General features: G+C 47.7%; 2 protein-coding genes across 3 annotated transcripts; both read right to left on the reverse strand.

Moving 5' to 3' along the window:
• Window positions 1-193: 193 nt before the first annotated feature.
• Window positions 194-12,792, reverse strand: lmf2a (lipase maturation factor 2a). The gene is made up of 14 exons (XM_036520416.1): window positions 12,631-12,792; window positions 9,378-9,631; window positions 8,054-8,082; window positions 7,020-7,213; window positions 6,503-6,681; window positions 6,258-6,396; window positions 5,333-5,467; window positions 5,053-5,158; window positions 4,632-4,728; window positions 4,125-4,307; window positions 3,727-3,895; window positions 3,205-3,316; window positions 2,705-2,813; window positions 194-1,459 (listed from the first exon to the last, which is right to left on the reverse strand). The coding sequence occupies exons 1-14, from the start codon at window positions 12,722-12,724 to the stop codon at window positions 1,121-1,123; spliced, it is 2,139 nt and encodes a 712-aa protein (XP_036376309.1). The 5' UTR covers window positions 12,725-12,792; the 3' UTR covers window positions 194-1,120.
• Window positions 12,793-13,355: 563 nt separating this feature from the next.
• Window positions 13,356-22,734, reverse strand: LOC118771934 (protein mono-ADP-ribosyltransferase PARP12-like). 2 transcript variants are annotated; one of them, XM_036520117.1, is made up of 13 exons: window positions 22,361-22,734; window positions 21,799-21,934; window positions 20,961-21,267; window positions 20,529-20,579; window positions 20,014-20,140; window positions 19,557-19,722; window positions 18,495-18,615; window positions 18,234-18,330; window positions 17,954-18,041; window positions 17,327-17,457; window positions 16,546-16,697; window positions 14,896-16,025; window positions 13,356-14,850 (listed from the first exon to the last, which is right to left on the reverse strand). In XM_036520117.1, exons 1-13 carry the CDS (start codon window positions 22,636-22,638, stop codon window positions 14,506-14,508), a joined length of 3,129 nt encoding a protein of 1,042 aa, XP_036376010.1. In that variant the 5' UTR covers window positions 22,639-22,734; the 3' UTR covers window positions 13,356-14,505. The 2 variants fall into 2 exon arrangements, with proteins under 2 accessions (XP_036376010.1, XP_036376009.1); XM_036520116.1 differs by having other exon boundaries at window positions 13,357-16,025.
• Window positions 22,735-22,803: the final 69 nt, after the last annotated feature.

The following is a 22,803-nucleotide window of genomic DNA, read 5'->3' on the forward strand; positions in this document are numbered from 1 at the left end:
GTGAAACTTTACTTTTCCACACTACTGGGACAAACTTCCTAGAGATCTTAACTTTTCCAACAGTAAATATAGAAAACAGGCAGTGGATTATGCAGGCAGCCTCTGGCTTGTGGGGTTTTATGTTGGTTGTGCAGAGCAAAAAATAGGCATTCATTGGTATAAGTGCCATGCCACTGTTACCTGTGTGGAGGACGACAGCATGCCACTGATAACTCCTCTGCCCTCATCAACACAAGCATGAGGCGCTGGACCTGAGGTGCTGTCTCCATGGCGCCAAGGTAGGCCACCTTATAAAACACTCTGAAAAACTACTACTCAACACTTGCTCAACACTTTCAAAGTGTTCAACGCTTTGTAGAATCTGCTTGAGATTAAGCAAACCTGTGGCAAAAAGAAGGCAGCAGGCTGGCAAAAGGCAAAGCAGTGATGTCCTGAAGCTCTGAAGTCACATATGGTCGAAAAAATATGAATGCAGCAGAAGATTCTGAATCTCGTATTACAAACAATGTAACATTAATATACATATCTAGGCCTAACCTAGTCTCAACAGCAGGGAAGAATTTACCATGACAATGGCTGCAATCCTGACATTCAGGCAGGTGTGGCAGGCAGGGAGAGACATTAGACAGGCTGACCTTAGAAAGCAGGAACAGCTTCTGTGTACAGAGAGGAAGAGGAGAGACCTTCCTCAGGTTGGACAGTGCTGACAGACAATGTCCCACAGCCACAGAAGTGAACCTGGAGGAAATCCCTGAATGGAAAACATAAAACTAAAGACTGATGAAGAGAAGCACTGGAGGTTCTCTTTCCCTGGAGTCAGGCATTAAAGAGGCCTGCTGTTTGGATGGAGATCAATAGAAAGGCCTGTGCAAGCAGCCCTTTGCAAGTGCTGTTGTATTGCTGACATTCAGAAGTTAGCCTGGGGTACGTTCAGCTCACTGTGCAGCATCACCACCCTGGCATATGATAGCTAGAAGTGCAAGGCATTAATGAATGTGTGTTTGTGTGGGGAAGAGGGGCAGCGTGGGGGTGGGCGGTGCTTTGACAGGATTGGCAGATGAAAGGGCACTTGGGATTGGCACTCGTTTCTGCTTCCTGACTTAGGAGCCGCACCGCCGCATCACTTCCTCTTCCTGGGGCTCCTGTCAGAGTCCAGCGCTCTCTCCTCCGAGTTCTCCCTCTCTCCCTCGCTGGGCTTGCACTCCTCCTTGGGTTCCTTCTCGGGGGCGGGTGGGGACTCCTCCTTGGGCTTCCTGCTCTTTGGTTCCGCAGGGGCGGGTTTGGGCCGGCTGCCCGCAGGGGTCCCGGAGAACAGCACCTTCAGGAGGCAGATGGCCGCCCCAGTGCTGAACAGGGAGCCAAGCAGCAGGGGGGCGGGCAGGCCTCGAACCCCCTCCCTCACCTGCCTCAGGGCCCGGGGCAGCGCGGTGTCTGCAGCACGCCTGACCACACCCTTATCCTTCACAAAGGGACACAGAAACAGCACCATCAGCCCACACCTACTGATCTCCCTTTACACACACAGCACCATCAGCCCACACCTACTGATCTCCCTTTACACACACAGCACCATCAGCTCACACCTACTGATCTCCCTTTACACACACAGCACCATCAGCCCACACCTACTGATCTCCCTTTACACACACAGCACCATCAGCCCACACCTACTGATCTCCCTTTACACACACAGCACCATCAGCCCACACCTGCTGATCTCCCTTTACACACACAGCACCATCAGCCCACACCTGCTGATCTCCCTTTACACACACAGCACCATCAGCCCACACCTACTGATCTCCCTTTACACACACAGCACCATCAGCCCACACCTACTGATCTCCCTTTACACACACAGCACCATCAGCCCACACCTACTGATCTCCCTTTACACACACAGCACCATCAGCTCACACCTACTGATCTCCCTTTACACACACAGCACCATCAGCCCACACCTGCTGATCTCCCTTTACACACACAGCACCATCAGCCCACACCTGCTGATCTCCCTTTACACACACAGCACCATCAGCTCACACCTACTGATCTCCCTTTACACACACAGCACCATCAGCCCACACCTACTGATCTCCCTTTACACACACAGCACCATCAGCCCACACCTACTGATCTCCCTTTACACACACAGCACCATCAGCCCACACCTACTGATCTCCCTTTACACACACAGCACCATCAGCCCACACCTGCTGATCTCCCTTTACACACACAGCACCATCAGCCCACACCTGCTGATCTCCCTTTACACACACAGCACCATCTCCCCACACCTACTGATCTCCCTTTATACACCTGACAAAAAAAGGGCTTCACACCACAAACAATTTCTGCCATATTGCAAAAAGCCCTACTTCACCATTTGTCCTGTGGGAGAGCAGTGTCACCACTATACATACACTGACACATTCAGCACTGCCACACACGACTGAATTTCAGAATTCCCCCAGTCATGTGACAGGGGTGCAGTGCGAGGCCCACGCTGGCCTCGAAGCGGACCGGCTCAGTCATATCTACCTCTCAGCTGCGCGACAGCACGGAGCCCTTGACTAGCAGCTCATAAGCTGGAGAGACTGACAGGTGCACTGCACGTACATGAAGGCAATGTAGCGCTGCAGTCTGCCTGAGCCTGTCTGTGCGGTCGCACCCGGGGGGGGGGGGGGGTGTCAGAGCAGGTTACCTTCAGCCCGTGCTGACTGAGCAGGCCCTCCAGGACAGGGTCTCCCAGGTGCACTGTGGGATAGAATTCCTCCACGTACTGCCTTCTCCACCACTGCTGAGGAGGCGACCTGTACAGACACAGCGTTCACACACAGGGAGTGACAGCAGGCCTGTGACTGACTACAGGCCTGAAATGCATCACACACCAAAGCTGACACTACTAGTATCAAATAAACCACAGCACTCTGTGTTTCTACTGTACAGACAGCATGAACAGCTTCTCTGCCATTTCTTAGAAATCACACAGGATGACATAGTTCTGCATATTATATCAAATTGCAACATATCAAATCATAGTGCAGTTGAAGATTAAAGAAAAGTTTCCAGTTGAAGGATATTATCCCTTGCAACCTTCCCCACACAGACTCGGTCTTTCCATCCTCTTGAATGACTGGCCTCTCTGCAGCAGATACTGAAACCGCTCTTTAGTGGTGTGAGAGCAGAGAGACAGGCCCCTACCCATCCTCACTGGCCTCGGTGAACCAGTACTTGTAGAGCTGGGCGCGGAGGAAGGCGGGGGGCTGCTGACTGAAGGGGTACTGGGACACGTCTGTCTGGATCAGCTCAATCACTGCAGGGAGGAGCACACACACCCATAACCATCTATTCAAACACAATCATTTTATACACAATCTATTCATACAAACTCGCACAAACTCATATCCAACATTCCCCCCAGCCGCTACAAATCCTGCTCACCTCATCCCCCTGAGAAACACACACTCGAGTATTAATAACACTGGCCCTTTTTGCTTCCCAGCTTTAATTCTGTTTCACACGCAAACTATAATAGTACATTATACTACTGTCCAGTATAATGAATACTGTCCATTATAATGCATAGTCACAATACTACTACATATACTCTTAATACTACACTGCACAGACACAGTATTTAGACACTGCAGTATGTAGTGTAATATCTCCTCCTGCACACTCAGTGGCGCTGTGGTCCTCCTTACTGCACGCAGCGGGTCTCACCGTCCCTCTTGCCCTGCAGCAGGCGGTGCACCAGGCTGGTGAACCAGGGGCTGTGGGTGTGGGGGCCCAGGGCAGCGAACCACATCTGCCAGTCCAAGCGCGGCTGGTGGGGGGCCACCACTGGGGGGGGCGCGCTCACATTGCCCGGCTTGTACATGAACTCGATCTCCTGAGAGGAGGGAGAACGTGTCTCAAATTACTGCGACACTGTGACACTTCAGCTACAGTGAATGTTTTCAGTTTCAAAACCCACAGTTTGGAATATCACTTATTACTTATTATTACTTATCTGAAATATTAATATCAATGAGGAACTCAAGAAGCATTAGCCTCTTCTTTGGGCTGCCACTCAACAGCAGGGAAAACCATGACATCACAAGCCTACAGCTCTCTCTCACCGTCCAGGTCACTCTGTCCATGCTGCCCTCGATCACCACCTCTGGCCGTCCCCCGACCCCAGTCATCCTCCTGAAGAGACCGTAGGAGTTGACCACCTGGTAGCGATCCACAGCTTCATACACCTTCCTCACACCTGGCCAGATATTACTGTTGGACTCATACTCAATGTAGGTGTAGGGAACCTGTGGACAAAATAGGGTAATAATGAAAAACAGGCTCCTCATAGAGCAGTTGTTCAGTCTTTCCTTCAAACACAAACCCTCCTCGTAAAGCAGTAGATGAAGGGAGTCTACAGTGCAGTGCGCAGTGTGTAGGAGAAAAAAAGAGTCTGCAGTGCGCAGTGTGTAGGAGATAAAAGGAGTCTGCAGTGCGCAGTGCGCAGTGTGTAGGAGATAAAAGGAGTCTGCAGTGCGCAGTGTGTAGGAGATAAAAGGAGTCTGCAGTGCGCAGTGCGCAGTGTGTAGGAGATAAAAGGAGTCTGCAGTGCGCAGTGCGCAGTAACGTACCACGCTCACAGCGAACACGCCTGCAGCAGCAGTGGCCATGATGGCCCACTGGAGAGTTGCCCAGAGTTTCCAGAAGAAGCCTCTCACACAGGCACACCTGAAGTGTTAAACAACAGCAGGTAAGATGCCACTGGCTTGAGCGCACACACACACACACACACACACACGCGCAAACACGCAAACACACACACACACACGCAAACACGTGCGTGTCCGCAAACACGCAGCATCAGTACCACTGACACGAGCACTCACACACATTGGATTTCAGTACAACTGCCACAGCCAATCACAGCTGGGCATGTTATAAACAGGCATTTCAGACTCTTGTGTCACTGGAAGGTTCTTATCAGAGAGAGCTGTTTAAAGGAACTGTCTCCTATCTGATGAAAGGGGTGAATGAAGACACAGAGGCCCTTACTTGAACATGGCTGTGACCACTTCCCAGGTCAAAGACAGCACTCCAATCCAAATGCTGGGAACAGTGACTGTCTTCAGAAACTGGTTAAACTCATGGTAGGTGAATGCTAAAAAGCAGACAAAACAGTTAGACAGAGCAGGAGCTAATACTTTGTACTGAGTTGCTATAAATAGGTATGTTAAATTCCACAAGTTCAGCAGTTCTTTTGCAGGCATCACTTTAACAAACCCTCTTCCATAATGCCCATGACACAGAAACATATATACAGATATACACATACCAGTTTTTGAGGATACATTTTTGTTATTCCAGTTGATTTCCAACTCAAAATATAATTTGGACAAGTAGATGATGAAAGCATAGACTCCCAGCTCGATCAGGAGGGTGGTCCATGAGACCAGTGTTTCAGGCCAACCTGTGGACCAGCAGCAGAAAGGGTTAGACAAGATAAGATAAGTACTTTATTAATCCAAAATGGAAATTAATGTTCAGGGCTACACGCACCCTTTTCCCTGTCAATGTAGGAAGACATCTTTCATGCCTTTTACACTGATCAGTGAGATCATTTGAAATTAAAGCTATGCACCTACTGGATACAGAGGAATGTTTCAGCTCCCTCAAGAGAAGTGAGGGTGCCAATCAAACTGTTGAAAAAATAAACCCCCTTTACCAGCTTTTAATACCACACACACACACACAGCTGTCCTTGCATAGTGACAGCTACAGAAGGACTCAGAAACCTCTGCAGTGTACCCCTCCAACCCCTAGGGGAGCTCTCTTAACGCAGCAGCTCATGCACTGACACAGAGAGAGTAGCAGAAGGAGAGTCTACAGTACCCATAACATACGGGTCCTGCAGGGTAGCACACTCACGGCAGGCTGCCAGGAGAGACTGGGCGCCGAGCCACAGCACACAGCTTCCTGTTACATTAGCTCCTGACGCTGTGCAGTCATATTTAACAGGCCCCCAGCAATGTTTCCCCACTGAGAGATGAGCAAGGAGGTAACAATTATCTGCATCCTTTCCAGAAAGCCTGAGCATGTGTAGCATTAGCACTGGTAGTGCAGACATGGGGCCTGGAGGCAGAGTCCAAACACACAGGGCTATTCGCCTTCCAGCACCTTCCCTCACACTGAAAATCCATCTAAAAATAACCCCTGTGACTGCGCAGATCTGCCAGAAACACAACACCAAAATGGCGTACTCTTGGCCTTCTTCTTCTTGCCACGCCCGAGCCAGGAGTGCACCTGGTCGTCGTCCAGCAGGGAGAAGCACAGGGTGAGGGTGAGGAGGTTGAAGAAGTTGTAGTTTCCTGTTAAAATGATGAGCACTTGGAGCAGGACCTGAACGCAGGAGAGAGAGAACACAGAGTCACCCCGAGAGCAGCCCCCGCCGGTCCCAGTCACCCGGGCGACTCTGAGGATAAGACCGTCAGGCCGTGTGGCGCACCTGCAAGTAAAAGGCCCCCAGCCGCAGGCACCTGATTGGTGCAAAGAAGAGGAAGGGGAAGGCGATCTCGATGACGAATGTGCCCACCACGCTGAGCTTCTGGAACCAGACAGGCAGCTGGTGGGCGAACCAGGCCAGTGGGGTGGGGATGCACTGCGTCTCATAGTGGTACGTCAGGGCTACAGGGACACAGGAGCATCACACCATCAGCGAACGCCTCTCTGACAGAGAGGACACACTGCTGCCGTTACCCCGATACTACTAACCAGAGATTCCAAGTCTCTCTCTCAAACACACACACACACACACACACACACACACATATGCACACATGCAAAACACTACAGCCTGATACTAAAACGCTACTTTACACCAGTCTTCATGCATGGTTTTGCTGTTCTGTACTGATATTGATGATACAGAACAGAACTCTATCAGCTATCTATTAGTTAAAAGGCACTTAATTTCTGATCAAAGCAATCACTGATCTGAGGGATGTACGCTTTGCTTTGCACACCTGTGAGGCCCCACCAGGTGGGGCAGCGGCTGGTGAGCTTGACCACGCCCGAGGCAAACATGAGCCGGAACAGCAGCCAGCGGACCAGCCAGAAGGTGATTCCGTCATGGAGCTTGAAGGAGGACTTCCCCCGAAACAAGTTGAGAGGTGCAATCAGGATGGCCAGGAAGCCTGTCTCCAGCAGGAGATTGTCCCTAAAAACACCAGGGTGGGAACTCAGGGGTGCAGGAGGAGGCAAGATCTGCACACAGTCCTGATCTTCCCACATTTACAGCATCTTACTGATCCCTCAGGAATACACTATGACCTCACTCCCGGGGGAAATGCCTGCAGCGCATCGTCAGCACACACATTCAGGCCTCGAAATGGGCCTGAGCATACGGCCTCCAGCGCCATATTCAGTCACAGAAACAGTTCATCTAAGAGCAGCTCTGAGGGCCATCAGGGCCATGACTCGGTGTGAGCGACGCAGGAGAACGGCTATGGAGCCACCCCACCCCCTGCATGCAAATCCAGCACTGGCGGCACGCTCTGCTTTGGCCAGCAGAGCGGCGTGTGCGGCGGGCAGCAGGAGGTGCAGTCAGCAGGGCTAACTGACTCCAACACCTACCTGCTGCTTGCACTGCGCAGCCCCACCCAGGCCCCTAAGGCTAACACACAGCACACGCTGCCAGCCCTGGGACCAACCTTCCATTGTTCAGCACTGCGCCCCACACAAAGCGCTCTTCTGTTACATCGTTTACTGCGTTACACAGCAGGTGCTACACATTCCCCACATGCATGTCACATCTAGAAGAGGCGAGGCAGATTGGATCAAGAGAATTTGCCTTGCAAATGTACTTAACAGTAAAGGTAGAGAGTTGATCGGCCACAGGTTTCATGGTTTTACTCAGCAATAAAAATGTACCATGGAGATATGAACATAAAGCTCCCCACTGTGAGACTTCAGAAACATGAATCTATGAATTGCCAGCACAGGATATCGTTTTTAATTCATAATCAGACCATGAATGAACTGAGAAAAGAACACTTACCACTGAAAGTAGAGAAAGACTTGACCAACCTGAAAACACAGAAAAGAGTCAGCTGTTGTTGGTTAGATTGCTTATCAATTCCTCTGAACAACAGAAGTGAATAAAGGCCATGTAACAACCAACAATGTAATACATGTTCATAATGTAATACATTTTGCACTAATAATGTAATAAAAATGGATTATGTGATAACTTTACATTTATATAATATGTAAGATTATTAACTTGAAAACTTATTCAGCTGATAACATTATTTACCACTATCAAATTATTACACATTATCCAGAGGTCATCATATTATTTGGTTTTATTACATTATAAATACAAAATGTATTCACATTATCAGTTGTCACAGGCCTAATGCCATCACCTAAACCTGTGTGAATGGACACTGAGTCTGATTTAATTACTGTAAGTGTGCTGCTGCAGCATGGACACACTCCAGCACCGTGCTCACTGCACCCCAGCCTGTCTCAGACTGCCGCCCAGCATGGACACACTCCGGCACCGTGCTCACTGCACCCCAGCCTGTCTCAGACTGCCGCCCAGCATGGACACACTCCGGCACTGTGCTCACTCCACCCCAGCCTGTCTCAGACTGCCGCCCAGCATGGACACACTCCGGCACCGTGCTCACTGCACCCCAGCCTGTCTCAGACTGCCGCCCAGCATGGACACACTCCGGCACTGTGCTCACTGCACCCCAGCCTGTCTCAGACTGCCGCCCAGCATGGACACACTCCGGCACTGTGCTCACTCCACCCCAGCCTGTCTCAGACTGCCGCCCAGCATGGACACACTCCGGCACCGTGCTCACTGCACCCCAGCCTGTCTCAGACTGCCGCCCAGCATGGACACACTCCGGCACTGTGCTCACTCCACCCCAGCACTGCTGATGACTTCCCCCTTTCCCCAGGCCTACGTCATGTGCCTCTCAGCACAGCTGCCCAAAACCCTATTCCTGCTCCCTCTTCCTATAAATCTGTTGCAACATGCATTCATGGTCCTCTCTAAACTGAGAATCTCTTTAGATGAAAGGCACCTTGGGTTATTCTATTAGTGGATATAAATGGAAGGTACAAGCTTTTCCTGGACATACCAAGCACTTCGTAACAAGCCTAGTTAGGTCTGCTGACTCGGGGGGCTCTTAGTAAATCAAAGTCAACAATTTCCCTGCGGTTCTTTTTTTTCAGCATACTTCTAGAAATCACATGATGTCAAGCTCCAACTGGATGCATACGTTAACACACCCGCCTTGGCCAAAGGTAAAACGGAGGTCATTTTTTCATGTTCTTTAGGGGGTGCGGCTCCCCCCGCAGCGCACCTGGTAGAGGGACAGGTACAGCAGCCACAGACACAGGAACACCAGGCAGTCCCGCAGGGGCTCCAGCACCATGGCGCCGAAGGCCAGCAGCGCCCCCAGCAGGCAGAGGAGCTCCATGCCCTGCTGGGTGTCGAGGCCAGCCTGGGGGCCGAGCCACAGCAGCGTGGGCGCGTCCTGCAGCTGCTGCAGCAGCGGCTTCCCTGTGTAGCGCATCTGCCAGCGCGCCGGCAGGATCCCCTCGTTTCCATAGAGACCTGGAGCAGAGACACGGGGCACAGGTCAGCGGCTGCACATCCCATCAGCAACAGCACAGACCGAGCACTCCTTTTACACCTGCAGAGTGGGGGGCCTGTTTGCTGACAGCACTGGCTACACTAAAAGAACAGAGACCTGCAGAAGAATCGGGCAGTGCATCTGGGTGCTTCAGCCAGCCAAGGGCTTGGAATTTCCTGGGGATTAGTGAAAGAATCTAAAATATGCAGTGAGGGTTTCTACTTGGTATCTTATGCCAACCACAAAACAAGCTCTCAACAGTAAAGACCAAAGAATGGACCATTATTGCCAACCAACATTCAGGCAGCAGGTCAAACTGTACCAACAGGTTGTTTCACACATGCCCACACAAGCAGCACGTGTTAGTCTGGCAGCTGCCCAATCACAAAAGCAAATGTTAAATAGGAAGCTGCAATGAACGTTAAATCAGTTACAACACACAATTAATACAGTCATACTACAGAGGTGACGTGTGGATGTATTAGGAGGGCAGTCAACTTCTCCACACTTGCAGATTCGTAAGAAGGTTTAAACTGACACCACATCTGTGCTGCACACCACCACTGCACTGATGAGATGCAGGGAAGCATTTTAAACTGTGGCATTTTGCTGGAGATGAAGAGCAATCATCATCAGCAAACAATGTTCAAATGACACCTCTGTGCTTGGCAGAGCTCATGCCAGTATTGTCGCTCACAGGATTAGCATCACAGTTTGCTCAATGCTGTCTCTGCACAGTGACCCACGTTTCCTGACACCTGGCAGGAAGTGGGAAGGCTGCCATGTGACTCTTTCCCTGTCACTGGTCATATTTTAGAGTGTTATGATGCACAGGGTTTGTGCGGATACCTGTACAGTTCTGTATCTGGAGTAGCTGACTGATACAGTGGGCACAGTAAATACAGGATAAAGGACACCCATCCAGGTTACTTAAAGATCAGTGAATGTGAGATGAAAGAGTGCAGTACAAGGCCTTAATAACATGACCACTATTTGCTTTGCACTCCCACACACAGCTGCTACCACTGCTCCAAGGTCAAGTTCTTCTGCTGCACATAAGTGGGCAGTAGGACATCCGCCACCGCATGAAAGCGTTTTCATTCCCAACTTAAATGCTTTCTTACCTAGCTGTGCTCCTCCACTGAATTAGTGTGCACATCTGTGCAGCAAAGATACAGGCTGACTATTGGCTCCACTGCAGTTGTAATTTAACTGCAAAACATGCAATCCATTGGAAACTCGGTTTTTCCTTGTTTTGCAATTACCATACTAGAAATACTTCATGCAGCTACCATGCATAGCTGAGGTCAGCAAACACTGAGGCATACAGACATACCTGCTCTGTCTGCAGCGAGATCAGCCACACTTCCACTAGTACAAACTAGACAAACCATACCCCTACCGACAAAGGCGGTACACTGTAATATAATTGTAGATGTGATTTTTTAAACTTAGTTAAATGTTTACTGACGTGTTTTTATTACTGTTTCTCTATGTTGTTGTTATTCTGAAGCAGCGCTGGCTAGAAGCTCCTAAATGACAAAATGTAAATGTTGTTTGTTTTTCATTTCTCCATTGTGCAATCCATTCACAATTAACCATTATATAATCCTGTAGTGTGCTCCATAAAGCTTTCTGATACTTTCATATATACAGCGCTACAAGTCAAACTACAATAATAGACAAACGGCGGTCTAAAGGGGGTCTACGAGCTTTCATTCGTTGTAGGAAAACTTATCATTGGATATAAATAATAAAGAGCAAATGAGAGAGAAGAAGAAAGAACTATCTGCAGTATTTTAATACCCAATTAAAAAATCTAAACGTGGAATGAACACGAGCGCAACCCTGACAGTGACCGCGTTACCTGCGCAATTCATCTCCCAACGCAAAGATACACGAGGAGAAACCCACAACTTCCGGGGGTATCTGACAGCCAAAGAAGTAGATTAGATTAGACCTTTTTCTCAGCATTGCCATGCATTTTGCGATTCTCTGAAAGTTGCCTTATGTTTCTCCTAAATTACAGGTAATCAGACCACATGATCAGTCGCGGACTACAAAGGGTTAATACCGCATGCAGTCAGCGTGTATCTTGGCAAAACCAGTGAATGCATAGAACAGTGCTACAATACCTGGGATTTTCCCTGCGATAAAATGTTGCAGTACTGGACTATAATCGCTGTCTCTGCTGAATAATGTCCACAATGAAATGCGTGACAGAAAGTTAAGACACAAACAAACGTTGATCTAAAATGATCTGCGAATCGCGGGCACTGCACCCTGCCTGTCCCAGCGCAGCCAGGCAGGGCTCTGTCCGCACACTCCGCCACCGGTTACAAGTTTTCTGTAGGGGGAACTTTATTCCTGATGCGATTAATCGCGCCTGAAGCCCTGCGATACACTATCCAGACAACACGCCGTTCACGGGGATGCCTTTTTGGACAAAGTGTCGTGTTACTCTTACAGCAACGAAGAGACACAGTCTGTATCTTAAAAAAAGACAGCTTCTCTTCAAGCTTTGCAAAAATCCATGCTTTAAATCGGACTTTTAGAAGATCCTAAGGGAAAATGCGGATATCAGTCGACTCACTGACTGGAAATGATATTACACGCTGTTGCGTAGTATGCTGGCAAACGTTAGGTACTGTCGCAAAAAGTCTCAGCCACAAAGCCAAATATGCTTAAAGGGATGGGAAAAAATCCAATGACTCAAAGTTGGTACAGAGCCATATTTTGAAAGCAGCTCAATCTGCTTGCAAGAATTTGCTTTCAGGCCAACTCACGCTTGCAAGCACAGACCAGAAAAGTGACCACTTACACATTTCATATAATGTTTTATGATGTTAAAGAATCCAACAGTACCTGCAGATTCTCATAACATCACCCGTAAAACTACTGCTCAAGAAGGCTAGATAGCGAGCTTGCTAAGCTCAGCGTAGCGATGTAAGCGAACAACAATGCGGAACGCACCGCTTACCTGGTATCTGAACGTAGAGAGATGCGAAGGCAAGCATGTAAATAACAGATACGCTCCACAGAAACATGTGCCTCGGCAGCCTTATATCCCCCATGTTTGTGTCAATGCCTGTCACCGTTTCTTTTCTGCGGGAGAGACACAGGCCACGTCGTTTCTACACGGCTCTCCTGCAGGAAAAAGCGGGGAAGCCGAAGGCGTGGTTTGCACTGCGAGACATGCGCCCTGCTTATTTCCCCGATTCTGGCCAAGATGATCTACAAGCAACGTTTATTTATTTAATTTATTTTTAGTTTATTTAATATAATTATTAACTAAATTTAGTTAGTGATAATTGGAATTTTGAGCAGTTTTATATTTATTATGCTGTCTACTGTCTGTGTTGTTTGTAAAAAGTGTGTCAAGATGTATGAATTCGTCGACTGCAAACCAAATCTACCTGCGGGTCCAAATAAAGTAACCCGGACCCGAACCTATGCAAAAGCGCCTGATGCCCAGTAGCGCGCTGTCCGAATCCGCTGCTGATTCCGAGGTGAGCTATACTGTGTAATTACATTTTTGCAGTCATTCGGGAAGTAGAGCGAGTGAAACTTGCTGGAAGAATTCAGTGTGCAGTGCAGGTCATTCATTAAAACAGCAGCTTTGTTTAATTCAGGTTAACAAGAAACATTTTCACAATGATTTCAAATAGGCAATTACTGATTCACACACTGAGATATACAATATAAAAATTATTTTAAAAAAAACCCACACAGAGGATCTGGCTGCTGATTTCCTTTTTGTAATACGTTGACAATGGTGCTCAGCAGAGTAGAAATGAACACACTGTGGGTAGACAGGACGCCCCAAGGAGTGCATACAGCCACACCCCTGAGCGCGGAGGAAACCAACCCTTCCATGTGCTTCCACTGCTCCACTGAAGATTAAAATGCTGATTAGCAGGTAGTATATATATCAGTGAAAAGTAAATGATTAAAGGGATTATAATAATTAGTTCATAATCCTTGAGTATTAAGCTGGGAAATGCTGTAAAAAGCTGTTGTTTCGTTTTCCTCGGTTTAAATGTTATTTTCTGTTGTGCTGATATATGGGAATCTCCATTCCTGATGAATAAACTCTAAGCTATGGCTTATTAAAACATCGGCAAGCAGGCAAACCGCTCTGGTGACCCCAATATGAGAAACACTATCAGACCAGGGCATGGAGACCAAGCAGCAGAGCTGAACCACTCCAAATACACCATGGGAGTAGCATCAACGATCAAGCCCTAACTCTGCACTGGTCTATGACTTTTGCAAGGAACTTTAAAATTAGGCTGCATCATAGCCTGGCTATCCCATTACACATATGTCAAAGAGGAGAGGTGCACCCCTCATTACCTCACCTCAAGTCCACACCAGTGATCGCGGTCTTTAATTCAGTTGGCCCTACAGGGTATTTCAGTTTACAAACATGTGCATAGCAGCCTCACCTACAGAGCTTTACATGCATAGTGTTCCACATCCAGACCAACCAGATGACAGTGTGGATTGTGTGCAAAGAGAAAATCAGGCTACCCTTATTTAAAGGGAATAAGAGAAAGAGTCTACATCTGTGGTGTCAAGAGGGTGACCCATATACAAGAACACCCTGAAGGAGGACAATCCACCTCCTTCATGTTGAATGCCAAGCAAGGAGGCAGTGGGCCTTCATTAAGTCTTTGGTATGACTCTGGCAGGACCTGAACCCCACACCCTTCTGGGTCAGAGTAGAGTCTGACCACAAGGCCTCTGATCCCATATAAAATTAGGAATTTGGCACTGTCAGAAAATATCCGCCTAAAACTTTCCTTTAGTTTTTCTCTCTCCTGTGATGAGCTCACAAAAGGTGCCCATCATGCTAAAGCAGAACACATTTGTCATTGTCAGCATTTCTCCTGTATGTTTGCTGGGCAAATGCAGCCCTTTGTCGAGTGGGAGAGGACCAGCTCAGGGGGCTAGCGGAGCCAGGGCTGTAACGCGGCCCTGACAGCGTACTCGCTGAGCCAATCCGCGAAGGTGGGCGTGTCGTACTGCTTGCCTGGCCAATCTGAGAGGAAGGCCGAAACAGGCTGCTTGTTGAGCCACTGTTAACAGATGCACGTGTCAGGGTGTTAGCTGAGCTAGAGCCGGAGACGAGAGAGTGGGTGAGTGTGCTGGCAGTGCTACCCGGTGAAGCAGAGTGTGACACAGTTCCTGTTGAACTCTGCAGGTTGTCATAGTAAGGTGAGCGTGAATACTGAACACTTGTGGTGTACGATGCAGCTGAAGGTGTGGTGGCTGAGCTCGATGTGCTCGTGCTGGAGGATGTGGCTGCCGCGCTTGAGGAGTTTGTTCTGGAGGGGCTGTCTGAGTACATGCCGGAGGCTCTCTGCAGGTTCTGGTTGTGGTAATACTGTGTGACCTTTGAAAATAAAGGATCGCTTGACACTGAGGTGCCACTCAGTGGTTCTGGAGCCTGTGCTGGCTTTGCAATCACAGGAGGGGCACTGACTGGGGGTGGAACCTGTTTCGGTTGTGAGATCACAGTGGAGGTGGTGGCTGGGGGTGGAGCCTGTGCTGGCTTTGCAATCACAGGAGGGGCACTGAATGGGGGTGGAGCCTGTTTCAGTTGTGAGGTCACAGTGAAGGTGGTGGCTGGGGGTGGAGCCTGTGCTGGCTTTGCAATCACAGGAGGGGCACTGAATGGGGGTGGAGCCTGTTTCAGTTGTGAGGTCACAGTGAAGGTGGTGGCTGGGGGTGGAGCCTGTGCTGGCTTTGCAATCACAGGAGGGGCACTGAATGGGGGTGGAGCCTGTTTCAGTTGTGAGGTCACAGTGAAGGTGGTGGCTGGGGGTGGAGCCTGTGCTGGCTTTGCAATCACAGGAGGGGCACTGAATGGGGGTGGAGCCTGTTTCAGTTGTGAGGTCACAGTGGAGGTGGTGGCTGGGGGTGGAGCCTGTGCTGGCTTTGCAATCACAGGAGGGGCACTGAATGGGGGTGGAGCCTGTTTCAGTTGTGAGGTCACAGTGGAGGTGGTGGCTGGGGGTGGAGCCTGTGCTGGCTTTGTAATTCCAGGAAGGAGCCTGAGTTGGGGTGGAACTTGCGCAGGTGACACGGTAACGGTAGAGCGAGCCCATATCATATCTTCATCGTACTGAATGAGGTACTCAGGGTATACCTGGTGCTTTTCAAACACCACAAATATCGAGGGGTCATAGACATCGTCCACACAGCTGTCATAGAAAATGGTGTCTCCGCCATCTTTCGAGGGAGGGCGAAGGTAACTGGAGTTTCCCTTCGTGTAGTTCCCGACCAGCACCCGGCAGACAAACATGGTCCTCATTCCAACAGAGCTGGTGTAGCTGTGAGAGTACTTGGCATCTCTGGCAAAGTAACTTCCTGGAAGACATTGTAAAATAGTAACTCTTTGAAACGTTTGGCAAAATAAAACATTCTTATATTTAATGCTGTTGGATGAGCCCCCTGTTTACTTGGTCCTTTTTGTTCTGCATTTGTTTTAAATCTGTTGTTTTGTTTTGTGAGTAGCCTGCCTGTTTCTGAAAGGTATTAAAAGATTGAGATGAGGTCATGACTTTGGCCAGGAGTGGGGCCCAGAGTTTTTCCTGACCACGTGCTCTGCCAGCCCTGTAACTGATGTTTTCATCATTATCCTGTAGGTGTCACTACAGGCACTCTACAGTCATGTGATATTCACTAAAGTCAATTTCTCAGGCACTTTGTATAAACCTGTAGAGTTACAGAAAACTGCAGAAAATAAACTTCGTGGAGCAATGATGGGATATTCAATTAAATCCACAAACGTGTGTGTGTGTGTGTGTATGTCTGTCTGTATGTGACTGAGTGTGTGTGTGTGTGTGTGTGTGTGAGATGGCGTGATTTTCAGGGTATGTGGACCCACCCTTCCCATAAGCCGTCCCATGTGTTCCACAGATCCTCCAGTCAAAGTTCTGCAGGCAAATGGCATCGTTGTGTTTGCTGTCAGTGCCGTGGAAAAGCAGCTTCTCTGTGACGTTTTTCCCACCATTATTCTTCCTCATCAGGTCTCTTTGCCTAGAAAACACAGACTGCAGGTGTCAGCCTGGTGTCTGGAGCAGTCTCAGTATATGGCTGAAGATTTTCAGTGTGTTAAATTAAACTGATGTTTCTTTTGTCTCGATTGTGTGTTGCTTGATACCAGTTGGCTTTGCGCTGGAATACTGATTTTGCAAAGTTGCAGAGATATACAGAAGTGTGAATGCAGTAGGCATTCATTGTCATGTTGAAGTTACATATCTATCGGTTTTTCTGTGTTTCTGTCAAATGTAAGAAAAATCACATCTATTAACTACAACTAATGTCAGTAACGTGAGTTTACAGCACTGTGCCATAATCTTCAGCCTCTGTGAATGAGGGGGAAAGCTCATTGCCACTGTTACAGTTTAAGTGACTAAAGTAAGCCTGCAGTGTGAAAGCAATGTAGCATTGTGGTAACCGAAAGGTTTCTGGCATGACTCCCCACTGTCGCACTGTTGTGGCACCCTTGAGCAGGGTAGTTAACCCAGAATTGCCTCAATAAATATCCAGCTGTAAAAATGGGTAAAATTGCAATTTGCTCTGGATAAGAGCATCTGCTATATGACAAAAATATAATGTTCTGTAAACCCTTGCTTGCATTTGAGGAGATTTAACAAATAACATACCACTGAAAGACTTCCCACAAGGCTCTGTTCTGGATCCTCTCAATGCTGCTAATTCTGAACCCCATCATAGTCATATTGAAAAGATCCAGGATCTTCTTGTATTCGGAGATAGAAGCTTGCAGGGTAACCTTCTGGAGAGGAAAGAATACAATAAATTTGGAACCTGACTGTCCAAGGTCAGAGTTCAAAGGTCAGACAGCTCTGAAGAGGCACCCCTACACTCTGCTCAGAAATACAAATGGCCATCTGATGTCTATGCCAGCCCTCAGCCTAACCCTAATACGATCTGTCCTGATCTCTTACAGACAAAATTTATGCAGTTACATTTTCATTTAGCACAACTTTTTTGTTGTTTTGCTGTTTTTTTGCTGACTGTTTTAGTTTTACTCAGTTTTTCACAGAATTGGATCTGGGCCTACCTGAGAGAAGTGGGAAATGCACTAAGGTGGATGGACCTTGTCACCCTGGAAAACTGTCACTGTGGCAACGCAGTCTGCAAACACTGCGCCCTTCATGTGCTTATCTAGACCACGCGGAATAACCCTTCTGTATTTCCAGATTAGCAGGTAAATCAGCATTTGCCTGATTGAGCTGGACAGGTGACCATGCTCTCCAGTCATGCAGTACCTTGTATCCAGTATCAGGCATCAAGGTTTTGTCCCAGTGTCCGGGCACCGCTTTGAAATTATGTGATGGTCTGTAGGGCCCCTTTTTGCTGATTCAGAAGGAAAGAGATGCAGTAATACAATGACTATGAGTGTCCATATGCTTTCTGACAAGCAACCTATCATATGTGTATTAATCATTTCTACAGATGAGCTCATGGTACTTGCTGTACATTGAGAGTTAAGAGAGGAACGCTGCTGTTTGTCTCTGGGTTTTTACTTCAGTCACTCAGCCTCCTCACCTCGTCCTAGCAGCCTCTGCGTCTGCGGCAGAGACGAACACGGGTCTCCTTCTCACCAGCCGCTTGGTGCCGTACCGTTCGTTTGTCTGTGTCATGTCTGTGAGGATAACAATGCAAACAGATTCTATCATCAATTCAGTTTCCACAGGAAAAGCACATCTATACAGGTTTAATTATTGGTCTATTCAATTGGCTAACAGAAAGTCTGAGTTAGTCTATTATTGGCTGCTCAGCATAGCCAAAATTCACACTTTGCAATACCTTGGAAAGACAGCTTGTATGTCTGTGAGCCGGCAGCGAACTCCACCACAGCATTGCAGTCCTCCTGGTACTTCTTCTCCAGATCCTCGCCGGTGATGGAGGACAACCTGTGCTGTCCCTCCTGTTAGTCCCCAAACACAAAGAAGTGAATCCAGCAAATATTAAATGAAATGAGTAGACGTAAAAATATCAAGTCCAGCACTGACTTTGAGATTCGAGCCCTTTTTACTGGGTCTTTTTTAATGCATGTGTCTGAGGGAAGGACGATGTGCTCTGATTTGGCGGGGTGTTCCTGTGTTTGTTTCCTGCAGAGGACACGCTAACAGAGCATATCCGCTCCAGAAACCTCCATACTCCATCCTGCAGGCCCTGTATTTACACAACCCTTCCTCATTCTGGGAACCCAGCTCAGTGCTACCCCAGACACAGCAATGCAAAAATACCAGTTGGATCACAGATGACAAACAGCTACTGTATGGCTCTACTAAATAGATGACAGGTGATAGGGTGGAACAGGTTCAAAGGTTAAGGGTACAGGATTGTTTTGTTTTATCTTTTTCTTTCCTTGACAGAGGCCTGTAGTGCCAGGTGCTGGTGCCTCACACCCTGTTAGATGTTTTGCCAAACACACAGACTGGGTGTAAATGTTGACAGGGTACACACCTGCTGACCAACACACTACTCTATAACTACTCATTGTATGACATCATAACTGACTAACAAAAGAGAGCAAATGTACAGCAACACTTAAGCTTTCTGAACATGCTGTTCATTTATCTGCCACTTTGTCTTTCAAGATGCCTTTTTGTACACTTGGCATTGTATCTGAGATCAGTGGAGCTACACTACACTGTATTTGAGTACCAGTGGCATTGAACTGATTCACAATGGCAGACATTTAAAATATTACTAAGATGCTGTTTTAAGCCAACAGGACACAAACTTTTTAACAACTCAGGTCCACCATTTTCCTGGTGCATATACACTTTTGGGAACAGTCTATAACATGGCACTGCTCAGTCAATGACCAGACATGAGCTCTGTGTGTGAGTCCTCACGTACCAGTGATGCATACTGGATCCAGTTCCCGTACTCGTCCTGCCAGTACCAGGCCCACTCTGTGGTGAGGATGAAGGTGGGCTGAACCACAGAGGAAACGGTGGAGAGACGCCTCACCTGGGCCGATCCGCGGGTCATGGTGTCAAAGTGCACAGGTGGGGATCCTCCACTGCGATGACACCAAAGAGACGATGAAGCAACACCTCACAATGCTTCGTACCTGAGCACTGAGACTTCACCAACGTGAGATTTCTTCAACTAATGTGAATGGGTGGACCCTGGATTACCACTGTTTCACTGACGTGACCCAATCATAGTGCTATGCTGTGGTGAGTAATGCCGTTTGGTTGGTTCACCACACAGTAGCTCCACCCATAATAGGGCTCATGAGGCCTCACTCTGCCCTCACGGCGCTCGGTGTGATACGCATTCATTCACAGCAGTTTGGTTTCACACACACCTGTACTCATTGAAAGGGTTGCAGAAGTCCCTCTCCATCTCCTCGTTGTCTGGGACTGGTGACCAGCTCTTCCCAAACTTCACCTCCCACTTATACGGCAGGGTTGAGTGCTCTCTCTGGCATTTGTCTTCAACACAGATTATTGTATTAAAAAAAATGAATTTAGTAAAGTGTTTACAAAACATTTCTGTCCATCTCACTCATGACACTCATTCAACAGGAGAGACACGTTAGTGCAGTTTGTAATGAAACTCAGGTATTTCAGATGTAAACACAGTGAGATTATGTAGCAGGTGCAGGATATTCTGTGTTCGATGGGTGGAGGGTGCTGGGCAGTTATTATATATATGCAGTAGAAAATCTTCTAAATTTGCTTCCTCAGACCTGTCCTGCTCCTACCTGATCTGTACACCTTTTTCACCTGCATCTGTACACCTCATAGAATATAAAACCATGCTAACCCCCAACACACACACACACACACACACACACCACACACACAGAGGCATACCCACCTCCATGTTTGCAGCTACCCTTGACGTAGTACATACAGATTTCTGTCTTTTCTGCAAAAGATAACATTTAATATTTATGACATGGAGGGACTTTCCTTGTGTAAGTTTTCCAAAGAGCAAAAAAGTAAATCCAATCAAGGCTCATATATCGACACTTGCATCATCTGAGTCTTTCTGAGTCAGATAAGACTTCTTGGCCATATAAAGTAGGACATGTTCCAGCACTGTGATTCCAGTCACTGACCCGAGCACTTGTAGTCTCTGTGTTCATTGTAAGGGTCACTGAGATATTCTGATGTGAGCAGTATCTGAGATATTACTACAGTCTATTACAGTTTTTCTCAAAGTCACTTTTGCAGGGTACTCCTTAAACCTCACAGTCATTCCAAGTTCAAATCATCAGTTGCATGTATAAGTGAAGATATCTCTTACCTGGAGCTGACCTGCCAGCGCTGGTTTTTCCTGTGTGTTGAGTGCTCTGTGTGTTGCTGCTGTTGTTCTTCAGGGCCTGTATGTTCTGGTAGACGGAGAACATGGAACCGATCAGCTCACTGGGGATTCCTCTCTCCTGCAGGGTTTTCAGTGGGTGGGGCTCAAAGAAGTCATGTGACCTGGGGCAGTCCACCCCTGACCTGCAGGTGCCTCTGAGGTAGCGCTCACAGATGTGCAGTCTCCTGCAGCTCTGCTGATCAGGGCAGCTGCCGAACTCTCCTGTGCCTTTGTTGTATGAGAAGCACACCTGACAGGAAACAAATGTCACATTGCAACCGTGACAACAGCAGGATTTAATATTGATACTGATGGACTACAGTGTGATGTATAGGTGAGAAAAGTGCACCTAAAATGGAAGATAACAGACGATCTTCAGCTAGGCTCACTGTCATTCTGTCAAATAAAGGTACTTTTTTATCAAAACACCTGTAAATCTCACAATTTCAATGATAAAGGTTATTTATCCAAAATAATGGAAATGGAAAGAACGCAGTCACTGCAGTGACATAATTACTCTTTTACCTGCGCATGCTTACTTTTAGACTACAGGCTATTGACCTCTGTCACAGCGACTCCTCAATACGCATCTCGGCAAAACAGCTTTTATACTTTCCCTTGGATAAGAAAATCAACCAAATTAATAAAGGTTAATAAAGTTTTGGTGAAACACGTCAACCTTGTGTGGCAAGCTTCTATCTATTTTCCAAAAAGCTATCATTATTTAGCAGTGACAGCTGACTCCAGGCACAGTGATCCCAGAAGCGCTGGGGAGTCTTACAGGGGGCAGGAGGGTGTTGTCGTTCTGTAGCAGTAACGTGCACAGCTCCCTCCTATCCAGCTCATGCAGGTTATTGTCTCTCAGGACCTGGGCGTTGTGCTCTGTGCGCAGGTTATGGCCGAAGCGACACCCTCGCCTACACACAGAATGAAGGAATCACGGGGTCAAGGATATAGGCTGCTTTCTTTTCTAAGTTTGAATACATATACAGCAAAGTACACTCAACACACAATACTTAATATCGTACGGTTCAAAGTCGATGACACACAGATCAGCAGTTTCCTCGAATCTGGAGTTCCCCTGCGTTTCTTATTCTCGCCATCTCGGTGATCACCCAGTTTACCAGTTAAATAAATCCCGTCTCTTCACTCTAATGGACCCCACTGTGCCCCCTAGACAACAACACCGGATTTACACCGACGGGCTTTCAAATGTTCCAACTTTAACGCTTACGGGACAACACACCGGATACACATACGACAGATTTTACGTTTTAGTAACAGCTACAATACATATGGAAATTCAGGTATTTTATATTTAAAATATTCAGTTTTAAACTTACCTCCCCCTGCGCGTGCAGTCTCCGTAGAGGTAAGCTTTGCACAGGTGTAAATTACAGCAGTCATTGCAGTCTCTGGCTTTACACAGTCTTACTTTAGTTTTAGCAACAACTCTCTTGATCCCGTTTAATGTAGTTATGGAAAACAACTCAGAGTTTCCAATGACTATCTCAAAAACGCCTCTTAAATTCTGAAGTCCAAAGCCTATATCGGCCAGCTCTCCGTATTCCATTGCCCCATTATTGAAGCAAATAACTTTTATCATGAGGGACTCCGTCATTTTCCAAACTTCCAAGCAGACCTATTCTGCGGAATCGTCCTTCTGTCTCCAGAGGCCAGCTGATGTGCTCAGTAGTCACGTATGAGCAAGCGTACGTTGCACACAGAAACACTGCTACTGCATCACTTCTCCAGAAATCGAAACTTACGCGTGAGCTACGATCAA

Source organism: Megalops cyprinoides, chromosome 25 (assembly GCF_013368585.1).
Source record: "Megalops cyprinoides isolate fMegCyp1 chromosome 25, fMegCyp1.pri, whole genome shotgun sequence".
Classification (NCBI taxonomy): Eukaryota; Metazoa; Chordata; class Actinopteri; order Elopiformes; family Megalopidae; genus Megalops; species Megalops cyprinoides.

Excerpts from the sequence above, each read along its gene's own strand:
- LOC118771934 (XM_036520116.1), bottom strand. The coding sequence starts at position 22,638 with ATGACGGAGTCCCTCATGATAAAAGTTATTTGCTTCAATAATGGGGCA. Across the intron at positions 20,141-20,528 it reads GGGTAGCTGCAAACATGGAG|ACAAATGCCAGAGAGAGCAC; the intron begins GTGGGTATGCCT and ends TCTGTGTTGAAG. Across the intron at positions 18,331-18,494 it reads ATACAAGCTGTCTTTCCAAG|ACATGACACAGACAAACGAA; the intron begins GTATTGCAAAGT and ends TTATCCTCACAG.
- lmf2a (XM_036520416.1), bottom strand. The coding sequence starts at position 12,724 with ATGGGGGATATAAGGCTGCCGAGGCACATGTTTCTGTGGAGCGTATCT. Across the intron at positions 6,397-6,502 it reads TGGGGGCCTTTTACTTGCAG|GTCCTGCTCCAAGTGCTCAT; the intron begins GTGCGCCACACG and ends TCCTGCGTTCAG. Across the intron at positions 3,317-3,726 it reads GCTGCAGGGCAAGAGGGACG|TGATTGAGCTGATCCAGACA; the intron begins GTGAGACCCGCT and ends TCCTCCCTGCAG.